At 37.3% G+C, this 20,208-nt stretch overlaps 1 protein-coding gene across 3 annotated transcripts in view; it reads left to right on the forward strand.

Moving 5' to 3' along the window:
- Nucleotides 1-20,208, forward strand: part of LOC125255090 (zinc transporter ZIP11-like) — a 168,979-nt gene that overhangs the window by 94,021 nt on the left and 54,750 nt on the right. For all 3 annotated transcript variants that reach the window (XM_048170052.1, XM_048170054.1, XM_048170053.1), the window contains exon 6: nucleotides 15,778-15,945. In XM_048170052.1, coding sequence (XP_048026009.1) covers nucleotides 15,778-15,945 — 168 coding nt within the window. The remainder of the gene's footprint in view (nucleotides 1-15,777; nucleotides 15,946-20,208) is intronic.

Genomic DNA, 20,208 nt, shown 5'->3' on the forward strand with positions numbered 1-20,208 from the left:
ATGGATGGATGGATGGATAGAGACAGAAAAAAATGGATGGATGGAGACAGAAAACGATGGATGGAGAAAACAATGGATGGATGGATGGAGACAGAAAACAATGGATGGATGGATGATGGATGGAGACAGAAAACGATGGATGATGGATGGATGGATAGAGACAGAAAACAATGGATGGATGGATGGATGGATGGATGGATGGATGGAGACAGAAAACGATGGATGGATGGAGAAAACGATGGATGGATGGATGGATGGATGGATGGATGGATAGAGACAAAACGATGGATGGATGGAGAAAACAATGGATGGATGGATGGATGGATGGAGACAGAAAACAATGGATGGATGGATGGATGGATGGATAGAGACAAAACGATGGATGGATGGATGGATGATGGATGGAGACAGAAAACATGGATGGATGGATGGATGGATGGATGGATAGAGACAGAAAACAATGGATGGATGGATGGATGGATGGATGGATGGATGGATGGATGGAGACAGAAAACGATGGATGGATGGATGGATGGATGGATGGATGGAGACAGAAAACAATGGATGGATGGATGGATGGAGACAGAAAACAATGGATGGATGGATGGATGAATGGATAGAGACAGAAAACAATGGATGGATGGATGGAGACAGAAAACAATGGATGGATGGATGGATGGATGGAGACAGAAAACAATGGATGGATGGATGATGGATGGAGACAGAAAACAATGGATGGATGGATGGATGGATGGAGACAGAAAACAATGGATGGATGGATGGATGGAGACAGAAAACGATGGATGGATGGATGGATGGATGGATGGAGACAGAAAACAATGGATGGATGGATGGAGACAGAAAACAATGGATGGATGGATGGAGACAGAAAACAATGGATGGATGGATGGATGGATAGAGACAGAAAACAATGGATGGATGGATGGAGACAGAAAACAATGGATGGATGGATGGATGGAGACAGAAAACAATGGATGGATGGATGATGGATGGAGACAGAAAACAATGGATGGATGGATGGATGGATGATGGATGGAGACAGAAAACAATGGATGGATGGATGGATGGATGGAGACAGAAAACAATGGATGGATGGATGGAGACAGAAAACAATGGATGGATGGATGGATGGATGGATGGATGGATGGATGGAGACAGAAAACAATGGATGGATGGATGGATGGAGACAGAAAACAATGGATGGATGGATAGAGACAGAAAACAATGGATGGATGGATGGACGGATGGAGACAGAAAACGATGGATGGATGGATGGATGGATGGATGGATGGAGACAGAAAACAATGGATGGATGGATGGATGATGGATGGAGACAGAAAACAATCGATGGATGGATGGATGATGGATGGAGACAGAAAACAATCGATGGATGGATGGATGGATGGATGGATGGATGGATGGAGACAGAAAACGATGGATGGATGGATGGATGGATGGATAGATGGATGGAGACAGAAAACGATGGATGGATGGATGGATGGATGGATGGAGACAGAAAACAATGGATGGATGGATGGATGGATGGACTGAGACAGAAAACGATGGATGGATGGATGGAGACAGAAAACAATGGATGGATGGATGGATGGATGGATGGATGGAGACAGAAAACAATGGATGGATGGATGGATGGATGATGGATGGAGACAGAAAACAATGGATGGATGGATGGATGGATGGATGATGGATGGAGACAGAAAACGATGGATGGATGGATGGATGGATGATGGATGGAGACAGAAAACGATGGATGGATGGATGGATGGATGATGGATGGAGACAGAAAACAATGGATGGATGGATGGATGGATGGATGATGGATGGAGACAGAAAACAATGGATGGATGGATGGATGAATGGATGGAGACAGAAAACGATGGATGGATGGATGGATGGAGACAGAAAACAATGGATGGATGGATGGATGGATGGATGGAGACAGAAAACAATGGATGGATGGATGGAGACAGAAAACAATGGATGGATGGATGGATGGATGGAGACAGAAAACAATGGATGGATGGATGGATGGAGACAGAAAACAATGGATGGATTGATGGATGGATGGAGACAGAAAACGATGGATGGATGGATGGATGGATGGATGGATGGATGGATGGATGGATGGATGGAGACAGAAAACAATGGATGGATGGATGGAGACAGAACAATGGATGGATGGATGGATGGAGACAGAAAACAATGGATGGATGGATGATGGATGGATGGATGGATGAGACAGAAAACAATGGATGGATGGATGGATGGAGACAGAAAACAATTGATGGATGGATGGATCATGGATGGAGACAGAAAACAATGGATGGATGGATGGATGGATCATGGATGGAGACAGAAAACAATGGATGGATGGATGGATGGATGATGGATGGAGACAGAAAACAATGGATGGATGGATGGATGGATGATGGATGGAGACAGAAAACGATGGATGGATGGATGGATGGATGGATGATGGATGGAGACAGAAAACAATGGATGGATGGATGGATGGATGATGGATGGAGACAGAAAACAATGGATGGATGGATGGATGAATGGATGGAGACAGAAAACGATGGATGGATGGATGGATGGATGGAGACAGAAAACAATGGATGGATGGATGGATGGATGGAGACAGAAAACAATGGATGGATGGATGGAGACAGAAAACAATGGATGGATGGATGGATGGATGGATGGATGGATGGATGGAGACAGAAAACAATGGATGGATGGATGGATGGAGACAGAAAACAATGGATGGATGGATGGATGGATGGATGGAGACAGAAAACAATGGATGGATGGATGGATGGAGACAGAAAACAATGGATGGATGGATGGATGGATCATGGATGGAGACAGAAAACAATGGATGGATGGATGGATGGATGATGGATGGAGACAGAAAACAATGGATGGATGGATGGATGGATGATGGATGGAGACAGAAAACGATGGATGGATGGATGGATGGATGGATGATGGATGGAGACAGAAAACAATGGATGGATGGATGGATGGATGATGGATGGAGACAGAAAACAATGGATGGATGGATGGATGAATGGATGGAGACAGAAAACGATGGATGGATGGATGGATAGAGACAGAAATCAATGGATGGATGGATGGATGGATGGAGACAGAAAACAATGGATGGATGGATGGAGACAGAAAACAATGGATGGATGGATGGATGGATGGATGGATGGATGGATGGATGGAGACAGAAAACAATGGATGGATGGATGGATGGATGGAGACAGAAAACAATGGATGGATGGATGGATGGATGGATGGATGGAGACAGAAAACAATGGATGGATGGATGGATGGAGACAGAAAACAATGGATGGATGGATGGATGGATGGAGACAGAAAACAATGGATGGATGGATGGATGGATGGATGGATGAGACAGAAAACAATGGATGGATGGATGGATGGAGACAGAAAACAATGGATGGATGGATGGATGGAGACAGAAAACAATGGATGGATGGATGGAGACAGAACAATGGATGGATGGATGAATGGAGACAAAAACAATGGATGGATGAATGGATGGATGAGACAGAAAACAATGGATGGATGGAGACAGAAAACAATGGATGGATGGATGGAGACAGAACAATGGATGGATGGATGGATGGATGGATGGATGGATGGATGGATGGATGGATGGAGACAGAAAACAATGGATGGATGGATGGATGGAGACAGAAAACAATGGATGGATGGATGGATGAGTGGATCTCAAAAAAAGAAAAGAAAATGAAATAAAAGCTCATAACGACTTTGGGATGGTAACAGATGGACATTTTGTCCCTAAACACGTTTTCACTTAGTCCATCATAAAAATAGAATTTCCAGTCTCTGTGAAATAACACTTATTATTTTGCATCAAATAGCTCTAGAAGTGTTTTTCAGATATCTGAAGGTCAGGTCTTTGTGTCCGTGAGTGCTTCAGTTTGTGTCTGCATACCTGTCGACTTACGGTGTTCAAGTATGCACTGCAGACATGCTCACCAGACGCAACTTGATCAATCGACAAGTGATAAAAAGCTGTGCCCCATTCACACTGACAGCTGGAGCTTCACTGGTTATTGCTGGACTGTGCTTATGAAAACAAAACAATACAGTTTTGTTCTGTTTGATGAGAAATTTCTTGCTGCTAGAAATGAATGTTATGCAGAAGAAATTATTTGTAAATAAATTTGAGCTGCACATGATGCGTCATATATTGTTCATTTGCATGTATTTTAAGTAATTGCATCACTGGACATTTCGATTTTTTTTTTTACATTTTTTTGAATTCTTTTTCCCCCAAGTTTAGATGTGGCGTTCACACTCATTCAAATGAAGCACACTAACAGAGCAATCTCACCAAAGGTTATTTTAATTTGAACCAAACCTGCCAAGTGTGAACACACCCTTAGTTTGGTTTTAGAGTCATGAAATGCATTTTAGTTTAGTTTAATACTACACAAAACAATACTATTAAAACATTAACTGGATTTTCTTCTTAAAAAATAATATGAATGATTCAAAGTAGATTTGTCAGTGTGATCACCTCTGCAGAGACGATCAGAAATAAAGAGCTGAAAGCCCCAAGGGCAGCATGTTCTTTCAGAATGATCACAGGTCTAAAGAATACAGATCACGGTGTGCTTTTTTCATAATGGCATGTGGAACATTTCTCGTTTTCATTGCCTGATCACATGAATGCAGAAAAGGTGAGATGAGGGTAAAAGCAGCATGTGTGGTTTACCTCCGTCCTCTGTGTTAACAGAAAGGTGCTGCATTATGCAGACAATATGGTGGTGTGACTCCATGAATATGTACGCTTAGACTGCAACTGCTGACACATGATGAATATACAGTATGAATGTAAGCATGCTCATGCATGGGTATGACTGGGACTGGTGGCCGTGCGTTTCTATGTTAGCTGAGCCCCATAGGGAAGATCCTCAGGCACATTGTGTTATGAATACTGCAGTTTGAGCCTAGTGCTTCTTCATTTTTAGAAAGGTGACATTTCTGATTATAAGAATTCTGTCAGACAAAGATTGTGCTGATAAATTACATTGTGCTCTCTCAAGTTAAAGGGGTGGTTTATTATGATTTCACTTTTTTAACTTTAGTTAGTGTGTAATGTTGCTGTTTGAGCAACATCTGTGAAGTTACGACGCTCAAAGTTCAATGCAAAGAGAGATATTTTCTTTTAAATAATTCTCTGTTTAAGGACTACAACAAATGGCTGGTAGAGACTACAACGAACTTCTTCCGGGGTTAGTGACATCACAAACCCTAAAATTTACATAAACCCCGTCCCCGACAACACTCAACAAAGGGGGCGGGGCCATGTTGGGCTGCTTTAGAGAAGAGGAAGAGTTGTTGTAGTAGAGTGTTGTTGTCATGCCGTCATTTTACGCCGGACTGCTTCACAAACGAGGGTCAATTCAACACAAAAGATGAACATGACGGCACATGCTAGTGGATGAGTTGAATCAACTCCACAGCAACTACATAAATTTATCCACTAACCATTCAGAAACATCTAAAAGTTGTAACTTCTTCCTGAGTCTCTCCATCAGTGTCGACTCCGGTTTGAACAATGTAAGGCTGAACACTGTTACTGACAATCCTCATTTTGGCTGCGTGAGATTCTCCAGCTTTGTTGTTGTTGAGCTGTTAAAGCTCCACCCTCTTCTGGAAAGGGGGGCGGGAGCAGCAGCTCATGCATTTAAAGGGTCACACACAAAAATGCCGTGTTTTTGCTCACACCCAAATAGGGGCAAATTTGACAAGCTATAATAAATGATCTGTGGGGGATTTTGAGCTGAAACTTCACAAACACCAGAGACACCAGAGACTTATATTACTTCTTGTGAAAGGGGCATTATAGGTCCCCTTTAAGTTACTACAAATTAACATGGTATTGTTTGTATTCTGAACTTATGATAGGGTAAAACTAAATGACCGCTGTCTCTTTGTTATCAAGGTCATGGTGTCATTAGCATTCAAAAGTCAACTGTACAATATGACTTCTCTATAAACTGATACAGTTAATATTAAAAATGGAAAGTTTTATGTATTCTTTTATGTGACAGGGTAAATATGAGAAAATATATAAACACATTTTGACAGTTCAGTGACAGTAGAACTTGGCTCTTCAAATGATTTCACTTTGTCTTTAATGCCTTGATATACTCAGAGCAGCTCTGTATAATTTTTATACAATAGATTGTTTAAAAGCAAGCAGCTTTACAGTACATTAAACGGACATTAAAAAAACATTAAAAAAACAGTGTCATTGTTGCTTTAAATCAGAATTTAGACTTCATTTTCTACAAACCCAATTCCAAAAAAGTTGGGACACTGTACAAATTTTCAATAAAAACAGAATGCAATAATGTGGAAGTTTCAAATTTCAATATTTTATTCAGAATACAACATAGATGACATATCAAATGTTTAAACTGAGAAAATGTATAATTTTAAGGAAAAAATAAGTTTTTTGAAGACTCATAAATGTTAAATTTCATGGCATCAACACATCTCAAAAAAGTTGGGACAAGGCCATGTTTACCACTGTGTGGCATCCCCTCTTCTTTTTATAACAGTCTGCAAACTTCTGGGGACTGAGGAGACAAGTTGCTCAAGTTTAGGAATAGGAATGTTGTCCCATTCTTGTCTAATACAGGCTTCTAGTTGCTCAACTGTCTTAGGTCTTCTTTGTCGCATCTTCCTCTTTATGATGCGCCAAATGTTTTCTATGGGTGAAAGATCTGGACTGCAGGCTGGCCATTTCAGTACCCGGATCCTTCTTCTACGCAGCCATGATGTTGTAATTGATGCATTATGTGGTCTGGCATTGTCATGTTGGAAAATGCAAGGTCTTCCCTCAAAGAGACGACGTCTGGATGGGAGCATATGTTGTTCTAGAACTTGGATATACCTTTCAGCATTGATGGTGCCTTTCCAGATGTGTAAGCTGCCCATGCCACACACACTCATGCAACCCCATACCATCAGAGATGCAGGCTTCTGAACTGAGCGCTGATAACAACTTGGGTTGTCCTTGTCCTCTTTAGTCCGGATGACATGGCGTCCCAGTTTTCCAAAAAGAACTTCAAATTTTGGTTCGTCTGACCACAGAACAGTTTTCCACTTTGCTACATTCCATTTTAAATGAGCCTTGGCCCAGAGAAAACGCCTGCGCTTCTGGATCATGTTTAGATATGGCTTCCTTTTTGACCTACAGAGTTTTAACCAGCAACAGCGATTGGCACGGTGGATTGTGTTCACCGACAATGTTTTCTGGAAGTATTCCTGAGCCCATGTTGTGATTTCCATTACAGTAGCATTCCTGTATGTGATGCAGTGCCGTCTAAGGGCCCGAAGATCACGGGCATCCAGTATGGTTTTCCGGCCTTGACCCTTATGCACAGAGATTGTTCCAGATTCTCTGAATCTTTGGATGATATTATGCACTGTAGATGATGATAACTTCAAACTCTTTGCAATTTTTCTCTGAGAAACTCCTTTCTGATATTGCTCCACTATTTTTCGCCGCAGCATTGGGGGAATTGGTGATCCTCTGCCCATCTTGACTTCTGAGAGACACTGCCACTCTGAGAGGCTCTTTTTATACCCAATCATGTTGCCAATTGACCTAATAAGCTGCAAATTGTTCCTCCAGCTGTTCCTTATATGTACATTTAACTTTTCCGGCCTCTTATTGCTACCTGTCCCAACTTTTTTGGAATGTGTAGCTCTCATGAAATCCAAAATGAGCCAGTATTTGGCATGACATTTCAAAATGTCTCACTTTCAACATTTGATATGTTATCTATATTCTATTGTGAATAAAATATAAGTTTATGAGATTTGTAAATTATTGCATTCCTTTTTTATTCACAATTTGTACAGTCACAACTTTTTTGGAATTGGGTTTGTAGTATAAATTGGCTCTCCAGTGTGTTCATAATTTTACTTGTGTCTGAACCAAGAGACTCATGAACAACCATCACAAAAAAAAAAAAAAAAAAAAAGACAAAAAACAGTAATGTATCATCAAGGTAACCACACACAGTATTAAGAATCAAGGGTATGTTTTGAAAGCAAGTTTTGAACAGGGTCATTTTTTATAAATTCAGCTAATTTTTGACTATATGTAAACATCTTTTATGTAAAATATCTTATTCAGGACAGTACAGAATAAAAAAAAAATAACATGCATTTTGTATGATCTCTCTTATTTTGTTAAAATCTGCAAGGGTAGGTACACTTTTGAGCACATTATATGCAGTTGTAAGAAAAAGTATGTGAACCACTTGCAGAATCTGTGAAAATGTGAAAAATTGTAACAAAATAAGAAAGATCATACAAAATGCATGATATTTTTTGTTTAGTACTGTCCTGAGTAAGATATTTTACATAAAAGATGTTTACATGTAAGCTGAATTTATTCAAATGGCCCCATTTAAAAGTATGTGAACCATTGGTCCTGCAGATTCTTCAGTTTTTAAGCATTTTTTTTTTTTTTTTGCATATTTGAACCCTTTCCAGCAGTGACTGAATGATTTTCAGATCCATTTTATCACACAGAGGACAACTGAGGGACTCAAACACAACTATTAAAAAAGGTTTAAACATTCACTGATGCTCCAGACGGAAACACGATGCATTGCGAGTCGGGGGGTGAAAACTCTTGAATTTGAATATCAAGGTAAATTGTACTTATTTTTTTCTTCTGGGAAACATGCGAGTATCTTCTGTTGATTCAGAAGGGCAGTGCTAAATGAAAAACAATGATATTTCAATAAATTAAGAAAAATGTGGACATCTTCATCCTGTTAAAAAGTTTTGCTCGTATATATGTGGGATATATTAGGCAGCAAGTGGACATTTTGTCCTCAAAGTTGATGTGTTAGAAGCAGGAAAAATGGGCAAGCGTAAGGATTTGAGCGAGTTTAACAAGGGCCAAATTGTGGTGGCTAGAACGACTGGGTCAGAGCATCTCCAAAACTGCAGCTCTTGTGGGGTGTTCCTGGTCTGCAGTGGTCAGTATCCATCAAAAGTGCTTCCAAGGAAGTAACAGTGGTGAACCGGTGACAGGGTCATGGGCGGCCAAGGCTCAGTGAAGGCTGGCCAGTGTGGTCCAATCCAACAGATGAGCTACTGTAGCTCAAATTGCTCAAGATAGGTTGGTTCTGATAGAAAGGTGTCAGAATACACAGTGCATCTCAGTTCGTTGCATATGGAACTGCATAGTCGCAGACCAGTCAGGGTGCTCATGCTGACCCCTGTCCACCGCTGGACTGGTATATCCATCTATATATAAGCTTGCACAACACTTATTTTGGGTTTTTATTGCATTCAGATGCTCAGATGTTGTGGACACATGGTACTCCATTCATCAAATGATTGTGGAATGACAGAGATGGATGGGGCTTTCAACAATGTTTCATGTATAGATGTGTATGTGCTTCTCTATACTCAATCAAACACATCTGTGATGACATTGTGAGATAAATTATGGATGTGGGTTATTATAACAAGATCTTTCTCTTTCTCTGGCTGATGTCTCAGCATGATTGACAGCTGAGAAGGTGTCAGTGTGTTTCTGTTCGTGTACGTGACATTGCTTTTAATGGCTGCATTTGAGTGACTGGAACTTGGACACCTCAGACACAAAATCAGAAAGCTCATAACAGATGTAAAATAGTCACAGTGGCAAATTTTGTGTTATAGTACACTGCCTGTGAAGTATTGAGTCAATTCAAACCTGCACCCGTTTCTGATTTCAACAATCCTCTGACATATGATGTTGTGGGAAAAGATAAGGAAGGACTGTGTGTGCTGATGTCAAAGTGCATGCGATTAGATGGAGCTGGATTGTCGTTACAGTGACCCCAAATTAGGTCATGGGTTAAAATGCCACAGTGCCATGGGGTGTCAAATCTGACCAGTAGAGGGTGCTGAAGTCTTCTTCTTTTCCCTGGTTAAAATAGTTTTGCTTCCATACTGTGGATGTTTTAAATTGTAATAATATTTCACAATATTGCTGATAAAACAAATAAAGCCTTGGTGAGTAAAAGAGACTAATTAAAAAAATATATATATACCTCAGTTGTCATATAGTGTTCGAGGCCAGAAAGTTCTCTTATTAGTTATAGAGTTATTAAATTGTCACACACTTGTCTTTCTCTTTACGCCACATATTGTCCAAGTGTAATTTGTTCAGAAAATGACTTATGACTGATTGCTGAAGACAGGTTTGAGCCTCCTGGTGCCAAGCGAAGCATATGCAAATAAGTGATATGGGATGTGGCTGTCGAACATAAATTTGCATTTTGTCAAGAAAACCAGCAAACAAGCAGCAATCAACAAAAAAACCACACACCCGTGGAGAGAGTTTGATCGACACAAATAGCAGCCTGCTCTTTTTTGGCATGCTGTCTTGACCTTTTAATAATAATTTGAGTTTACCTTTTTTTTGGGATTATGTGACACTGTTATATGATGTTTAGATATGCTGAAGCTTATTAAGTTCTGCTGTGACTCGGTATCCTCAGAGATTCAGCGTGTGTGTTTATTGGGTTTGGTGTATGTTACTAACAGAGATGGCAAAGTGGTTTTGTTTGCCTGAATGCAATTCTGCTTTGTACAATCCATAAAACAAGTAATCATTAGTGGTGCTTGCTAAGGCGAGCTGCGAACATGAATGATTTCTCAATTTGCACGGCTTCTGAATGGGTGTTTCTAAGCAATTTTTGCCTGGCAGATGATAAAACAAGGGAAGCATATCTAGAGTCCAGAGTATCATAGAGATTTGCGGGTGGACTTGATCAAAAAAAGCATCCAAAACACTTTAACAACTGTGTTTCAACCACCCACAGCGTCAATCTAGCATCATTGTGGTGAGCTTTGCATAAGGAAAGACCTAAAATCTAACAATATAGTATTTCATTTTAGCAGCACCATTCTGTAATGGAAAAAGCAGTTGTCTTGGAGAGACTGCTTTGACTATTTAGGATTTGTATTTATTATTTTTAGTGCTTTCAATTGAGAAAAAAAAAAAAATAATAATAATAAATATAGCTGCAAGCAGCAATTACGGGGCCAAGCACAAAAACGGCACAATAATCCAGCCAACATCGCTGGGAGCATCAGACTAACTGCAACAGTGAGCAATTAAAGACCTATTAAGATCATTTTAGGCAAAAGAACTGAAAAATGATATATACTGTCAAAAAAAAGGATTTACTGGTTCATCACTTTTGACCAATAGGTGGCGCTGTGTCCAAATTGTTGTGGTATGGTCAGAGTGACGTGACAATGACATTTGCAAAGTTTGGTGTCAATATGTCAAAGCATTACAGAGATACAGCTTCAAGAGTTGTTTTTGCGTCATGCCTCAAATTCGTTGCTCCGGTATACAAAAACGGTTTGACGTATCAACTTGAAATCCATAACTTTTTGTCGGCATGGTCTGAAGATATTATGTTTCAATTTTGGTGAAAATCGGAGCAATGGTCTAGGAAAAAGAATGTTTTTAAAGAAAAACAATATGGTGGACAGGAAGTTCAGCTGACTATGGAAAATTTGATATCTATCTATGTTCTCAGCATGACCCAAGGAATCTATTGAGACCAGTTTCATTACAATCGGTTAATATAGTCAAAAGTTATTAACATTTTTGTAAATTTTGTTATAAATTTTGACCACAAGGGGTTGCTGGTCCGAAACTTCTCAGGCTCCTTCAGGGCTTTGTCCTGATGACCCATACCGAGTTTCGTAACGATACGCTAATGCGTTTGTAAAATACAGAATTTTAGCACAAAATTCAAAATGGCCGACGGTCAAAATGTCTGATATGGAAAAATTGGAAAAATCATTCGACTCGGCATGATGCCCTGAATCTAACGATACCAAATTTATGATTTTTCTAGAGGGATTGAGTTAGAGACAAACCCATGTCCCATCAGCCAAATTTCATAACTTTTTACCCATGCCAAGTGAATATAAGCAAAAATATCCATTTTTAAAACGCACAATATCTCCGCTGAAGATGATACCAGAAAATAGGTGGCGCTGCGCCGAAACACTGCATGATGCCTCAGGTCATGCTTGTGATGACATGCACCAAGTTTGGTCTGAATACAATAAAGCGTTGCAGAGATACAGCCTTAGGTCTATTTTCGCAAGCGCTACGTACAATTCTTTCGCGTGTTTTATTAAAACAGTTTGAGGAATCGACTTGAATTCCATAACTTTTTGTTGGCATCGTCTGAAGATGATCAGGTTCAATTTTTGTGAAAATCGGAGTAAGGCCTAGGAGGAGTTTGAAAAATTCGGTTTTTCAGAAAATTAGAAAAATAGAAAAATAGAAACGAGCGATCGTTGAGACTCCAAAGTTAGAGACTCCAAATTTGCTATGGACACAGTTCAGACTGTCCTCTATCAGTGTGCCAAATTTCACAACTTTTTACCATACGATTCTATGGGCTGCCATAGACTCCCAGAGCGGAAGAAGAATAATAATTAAAAAGAAATCTAACGATTACAATAGGTGCCTACGCACCTTCGGTGCTTGGCCCCTAATTAAGCGCACATTTTTTTCTGTAATTGTTTGCGATTTAAAACATTAGGAGTTTTTTTTTTTTTACATTGTAATAATTTCACAGTGACTCTACAAACTAATGTAGAAACAACTTAAAGACGGTATATTTTAAGTACTTGTTTAATGGCATCTTTTTTTGAATGAAGGCCACATTCACTGATAGTAATACTGCTACTGATGTCTATGAAATTATTATTTTTTTAAACATTTTTCATTCAACATTACATTATAACTGAAATCTATCTATTTCAACATTAGGCTTCAAAAAATAACTTTTAATTTACAGTCAAACCAAAATGTATTCAGACACCTTGAACATTTCATTCATTAATACAGTTTATTCACTGTAGTTTTTAAAAAATGGTAATAAAATATGACAAAAAAAATCATCTTAATTATGTCAGATAGCACTTAAGCAAAACATGGTCAGGTCAAAGTGTCTGAATAATTTTATCAATTTTACTGGAAGTCGACTGCATGAAGAATTTTTAGGTATAATATGTCACAGTTTACTTTATTTTGCTATCCTCACTGATATATAAATGAACTATAGTGTCCTGAACCCACTAGAAAAAAATATATCAAAAATGTCTGAATAATTTTTGGTTTGACTGTAAGTGAACTTAAATCAATCTTCACATAAACCCATTATAATGTCATATTTACCTGTGGCTTTCCTGTCTAAAAGGAAATATACAGAAATTGAATAAAGTTATAAAACACTTTACAGTCTTCACTGCATACATTATAAATGAAATATAGATGAATCCTTATTAAAGCTACAGTTTTCTCTGTTATCTTTGTTCTTTAATGAACAATACATTAATGACATCATCACAGCAACTGGTTTATTAGGCTGCTGTCACTTTAAGAGCTGCCGCTGCCGAACATGACGCGCATCTCATTTTCTCACAACTCTTTAAGTTCATTTAAGGTGTTATTTAACTCATTTAAGACTGCTTTTATGAGGATACTCCACAAAACAGGCATTTTGGCATAATTCTGTGTGTTAATGTTTGTTCAAGCGTGAAAGAGAAATCAATACTGGTGCTCGTCTTTCAGTCGTGTGTGTCACATGACACGACATTTACAGACAGCGTTTGTCTTGTAGTGCTTGAATGGTTTAAAAGCATTTGCGTTATCATGTAATGTAATGCAAATTATGATGGGAAAAAAACGGATGCTGCATTAATTGCATTAAATATTTTTAACATGTTAAACTGAAAAAAAAAAAAAAAAGAATCGCATGCATTAATGCACTAATTTTGACAGCGCTGATTTTTTTTTAGAGATATGTTGGTGCCCAACCTGACACTTACAACAAATCTTTGAAAATCGGGGTCTTTCATCTTAGCCCCACTAAAAATCTGCATCTCAGCTGTCAGCATGAATATCTTCTCTATCTCTCATCTGTGGCATGCTTTCTGCTCTAGCTGAATTACGAAATTACATGGATTCAAATGCGCCACATATCTATCTATCTGTCTGTCTGTCCTGATTTCTTTGAGGGGAGGGTCTATGTGTGAGTAAATATATGGCTCTTTTTCAGATCTTTCGATCTAATGGACGAAATAAGCTTGTGCAATTTACATATGAATGTGAAAAGAGAATGATATTAAAACATACGGAGGGCATCAGCTTTTGTTTCTGTTCTGACAGCCGCAAGGAATGGTGAGAGAACATTGTGCTCGGTACATTTTTCATCTTCAAACCAAACTTGTTTCTTCAGTCGACAAAGTTTAAATCCCGTCTGGCTACCAAGCTTCTCATAATGTTCATGTATAAGCAGAGAGTAGGCGGTCTGTTGCAATGTTTGAACGCATTCGACCACATGAGTGTCTACACTACAAAAGCAATCTGGTCGAATGCATTTTCGACTACTTCGCTCAAAACATTTTAGACCTGTATTTAGTGTCGTCCACTCGTGATCCAATCGACCAAAACGTGTCTTAATACTAGGTGTAAACGGTCTTTATTTCAAAGAGGACAGCCTCACGAAGGCTGAAATATTCACTAAAATCAATGAATTCTTTATAATGTCCATATTTTCTAAATAAATGCATAGCTGTTGTTTCATTTTATGGACATTTTTGCACCGGAGACATGGACGTAGATCCGGACCCCCGTGGTGTGACGGTGTTACCATTAATGAAGCAGGTTTCTGTCCATCACTCGTAATTAATTCACGAGTGATCAGTCAGTCACCTAACTGAAATGATCTCTCATATTCCACATGTGAACTCACCTCAGCCCTCATCTAAAAACTCTTTCTATCTTTCCAGAAGAAATACTGTGTACACTCCGATCACACATGACTGATGTGCTCCTCGTGACCTTTAAGTCCAAGTAATCTGCATTCATTATGTTCTTTCATTGGCGGTTGGGAGAGATGGAAACTATATTATCGACATGTTCTTCCGCCCAGTCTGAGGGATTTCGTTTAAGTGAGGACGATTCAGGGTCGTTCTCTTCTGTTTGCTAAATCTCACCGCTCGCATACATAATTACGCTCTAAAGTGACGGGTAATTGGTGGTGTGAGTTTCAGACGCACTCTGGATATAATTTTTTCCTCTTTTTTTTAGCGATTAAAGGAAAGAAATGATTTGATGTTTGGCGTTTAAATAAGGATAAAAGCTACGATAAATACAGAGTGAGATTTGAGGGTTCCTTGAGGAGATAAAAGCTTTGAAAAGAGCCGTTCATTCTGTTATGTTCTGCTGCTGATTATTAGCTGCGTGCTCATATTGATTGTGGGAAAATGAGTCGAATACAGTAAAAAGTCATGAGGTTGATTTATTGACTGCTTTGAACTCAGTGTTGAGGAATTTTTTGATGTGCACAAACTAATTAGTTATTAGTTGATTTTGCATTTTGCATTTTGCATTTTGCATGCACAGGTCCTGAACAGGTCCTCATTTTAGGTTCTTCTGTAGATCTGCTTTATACTTGAATTGAAGGTGAACTTTGCAACATTGACACTGTTATTGAAATAAACTGAATCAACATTGAGCTGAATAACAACACTGTTGTCTTCTGTAGAGGAGTTGTTCTCCAAAAATAAGTTGTTTGACTTGCCTTTCTGTTTCTCTTTTAGATAAAGTCGAGAATGGAGAGGTGTACCAAAGACGCAGGGCTCTCAACACCGGCCATACAGAGGAACAGGAAGTGAATACTAAACCACAGGAACAGATGAGCCAATCAGGAAGCAGCTGGCGGCGAATTGTTCTGCTGATCCTGGCCATCACCATACACAACATTCCCGGTGAGTCTTTCCTCTCCTGACCGCATCTCTTCTTCATTTATTCCATTATTCAAGTCCCTTTCTATATCGCGTCTCTAAAGCAATAAAAAGTCTCTTTTTTCATGATTGAAGGTAACGTTAGAATCCTAGAGGAAAGAGTTTTAGGTTGTATACTGCTTTTCTTACGGGTTTGAAGTCAACAATGACTCACAATTATTCATGAGCCTCTGTGGCCTAATCCTATATTGAGAAGGCACTGTTTTATAATTATTCATATCTGCATGTGACCTTTTCCTATGACAGGCGCTTCAGACAGTGATTTGATACCATACTGAAACTTGAGCAGCGTATGTTCCTTTGCACGGCGCAAAAATACACCTGTTTCCTCATAATGCTGACAAAGCAACATCAATTAAAAATATATATTTTTTTATAATGTATAATTACTATAGTGTTTTAAATTATTATTATTATTTAAATAGTATTATATTATATGTAATTACTATATATTTTTTGGATTTTAAATTATTGCTAGTGTTAATGTTGATAATAATTTATTATATTTAAACAGATTATGCATATATTTAAATTAAAAATACAGGTGTGTCCTCACAATGCTGACAAAGCAACATAAATTAAAAATATATTTTTTTATAATGTATAATTACTATAGTGTTTTAAATTATTATTATTATTTAAATAGTATTATATTATATAATTACTATATATTTTTTGGATTTTAAATGATTGCTAGTGTTAATATTGGCGATATAAAATTGAAATCTGCATTTCTGAATGGTCTACAGTTTAAGGTTATATTTATATAATAAGTGTGATAAATTATATAATAATTATAATTTATTATATTTAAACAGATCATGCATATATTTAATTTAAAAATACAGGTGTGTCCTCACAATGCTGACAAAGCGACATAAATTAAAATGATATATTTTATAATGTATAATTATTATTTTATTAGTATTTTATTATATATAAATAATATATATTTTAAATAATTTTTTATAATTTTAAACAGAGCATGCATATATTTAAATTGTATATAATTACTATATATTTTTCATATTTGAATAATATCTTAATATAATATAAAATAATATATAATTTATATATATATATATATATATATATATATATATATATATATATATATAATATATATATATATATATATATATATATATATATATATATATATATATATATATATATATATATATATATAAAATATAAATATAAATATATATATATAGCATTTTTATTACTATATATTTTTAGCATTTTAAATTATTGCAATGGTTTAATGTCGGCATGAAACGGTAGTTGTGCAACTTTTTTTTTGTTTTGTTTTGTTTTGTTTTTTTTTCCCTTTTGTGACACATATCCGAGTGAAATGTCTTCTGGAATAAGTACAAATGTAAGGCGGGGCTTGATTTTGTCTGTGGGGAATTGATTGGATGGTTGTGGTTTGCTATTGGTGGATCTCATGTGAGTGACAGGTTGCCCCGCCCTCATCATCAGAGAAGAGAAGAGAAGAGATGTCACTGCAAGAGGGAGGGAAACTTATTCTGATTCAAGATTGCGAGGAGCATGAATTTAAAACAAAAATAAATCATGGATAAATCATTTAGAATAAACACGGCAATATTCCTTAAAAAACTATCAGAATGATCAGTTTTGATTTCATGGTGACTCATATTGGCAGCATCAAAATGAAATCTGCATTCAGTAATGGAATGGTCTATGGATATGACTGAAAATGAAGTCTGTCAAAGTGACGGATAATGATTATTTCTAGTTCAACTTCTCTTTCATCAAACTGTGCTGGTTTTATGACACTTTAAAAGTCTTGCCTCCTGCTCCGACACTTTTCATCTGCTCTTTCTCCTTTTCATTTGCACCATGCTGCCTTTATTTTCCTCTTTATCACCAGCGCTTTCGGCAGCACTTGATCACTTCGCAGTCGGGCAGTCGCCCCCTGGATGCATTTGTTAATCATTCCAGCGCCGATCTCTTTGCTCTGCTTTCATCGTTCCTGAGCGACGAGCAGCATGTGTGAGGTGAATACAGATGACAGGTAGTCTGAGCGCCAGCGGACACTGACGGCAGTGTGTCTGTCTCTGTGTGTTCGGTAGCACTGAATTGTTGGCATAATGTGACCCCAGCTGTCCTCAATGTCCCATCTTACAGCCCTTGAAATCAGGCACATTCTCCCAGAAGTCTTGACTGCCGATGGACGACCTACAAAAAGACCACCAGCTGGGATTTCAAGAGTGCGTTTGGAGTGAATGTGTATAAAACACCAGATGTTTTCCTCTCTTAATTACACAATGACTCATAGCTTGTTCTTTTCAGCCTGAATTTGCGTTTTTGAGCTTTCCAACAGACACTTCAGTAAATGGACATATTGTCAGCAGGACAAGCATTTTTCATAATGAATCATCAGAATGAGACGAGATCAATAGAATGCAGTGGTTTAGCACAGGATTGAGAGGAAAGAAAAATGACAGATAATTTGACTTGATGGTTCGTTCATTGACGAGTGCACTAGAGTGATAAATTGATTTGCAATCATTATATCAAAATAAACGAGGTGTACTTTTTCCCTCTTTTGTAAATCATTATGATAAAAATACACACTACCGTTCAAAAGTTTTTACATTTAAAAAAAAACAAGAAATATACTTTTATTCAGCAAGGATGCATTAAATTGATCAAAAGTGACAGTAAAGATATTTATAATGTTACAAAAGATTCTATTTCAAATAAATGCTGTTCTTTTTGAACTTTTCATTAAAGAATCATCAAAGATTCATCAAAGAAAAACATTTAAAAATCTTACCACCCCCAAACTTTTGAACGGAATATGCATTATTAATGTTTAAAAATCATTTCTAAATTATTGTTTTGTCATGTATATACTTTTACAATTTATAATATCTTATTTTATCATATTATTATTGGAAATTCAATGGAATTTATGGAAGCTTGTTTCTGAGTTATAAGCTCACAATTGGGAGATATAAATTTGCAATTGTGAGAAATAAAGTCGAAATTTCGAGTTATAAAGTCCAATTCCAGAAAAAAAAAGACTGCAAAAGTCAGAAATGCGACTTTATAACGCAATTCTGACTATATCACACAATTTCAACTTTAAATCTCACAATTCCGACTTTATATCACGCAATTCCGACTTTATATCTCGCAATTCTGACTTTATATCTCGCAATTCCGACTTTATAACTTGCAATTCTGACTTTATATCTCGCAATTCTGACTTTATATCTCGCAATTCCGACTTTATATCTCGCAATTCTGACTTTATAACATGCAATTCTGACTTTATATCTCACAATTCTGACTTTATAACATGCAATTCTGACTTTATATCTCACAATTCTGACTTTATAACATGCAATTCTGACTTTATATCTCACAATTCTGGCTTTATAACTCCCAATTCTGACTTTATAACTTGCAATTCTGACTTTATATCTCACAATTCTGACTTTATAACATGCAATTCTGACTTTATATCTCGCAATTCTGACTTTATTGCAATTGCAACTTTATATCTCGCAATTCTGACTTTATATCTCGCAATTCCGACTTTATAACTCGCAATTCTGACTTTATATCTCGCAATTCCGACTTTATAACTCGCAATTCTGACTTTATATCTCGCAATTCTGACTTTATAACTTGCAATTCTGACTTTATATCTCGCAATTCTGACTTTATATCTCGCAATTCCGACTTTATATCTCGCAATTCTGACTTTATAACTTGCAATTCTGACTTTATATCTCGCAATTCTGACTTTATATCTCGCAATTCCGACTTTATATCTCGCAATTCCGACTTTATAACTCGCAATTCTGACTTTATATCTCGCAATTCCGACTTTATATCTCGCAATTCCGACTTTATATCTCGCAATTCTGACTTTATAACTTGCAATTCTGACTTTATAACTTGCAATTCTGACTTTATATCTTGCAATTCCGACTTTATAACTTGCAATTCTGACTTTATATCTCGCAATTCCGACTTTATATCTCGCAATTCCGACTTTATAACTTGCAATTCTGACTTTATATCTTGCAATTCTGACTGTATATCTTGCAATTCTGACTTTATATCTCGCAATTCTGACTTTATATCTCGCAATTCTGACTTTATAACTTGCAATTGCAACTTTATATCTCACAATTCTGACTTTATAACTCCCAATTCTGACTTTATTGCAATTGCAACTTTATA

This window comes from Megalobrama amblycephala, linkage group LG20, assembly GCF_018812025.1.
Source record: "Megalobrama amblycephala isolate DHTTF-2021 linkage group LG20, ASM1881202v1, whole genome shotgun sequence".
NCBI lineage: Eukaryota > Metazoa > Chordata > Actinopteri > Cypriniformes > Xenocyprididae > Megalobrama > Megalobrama amblycephala.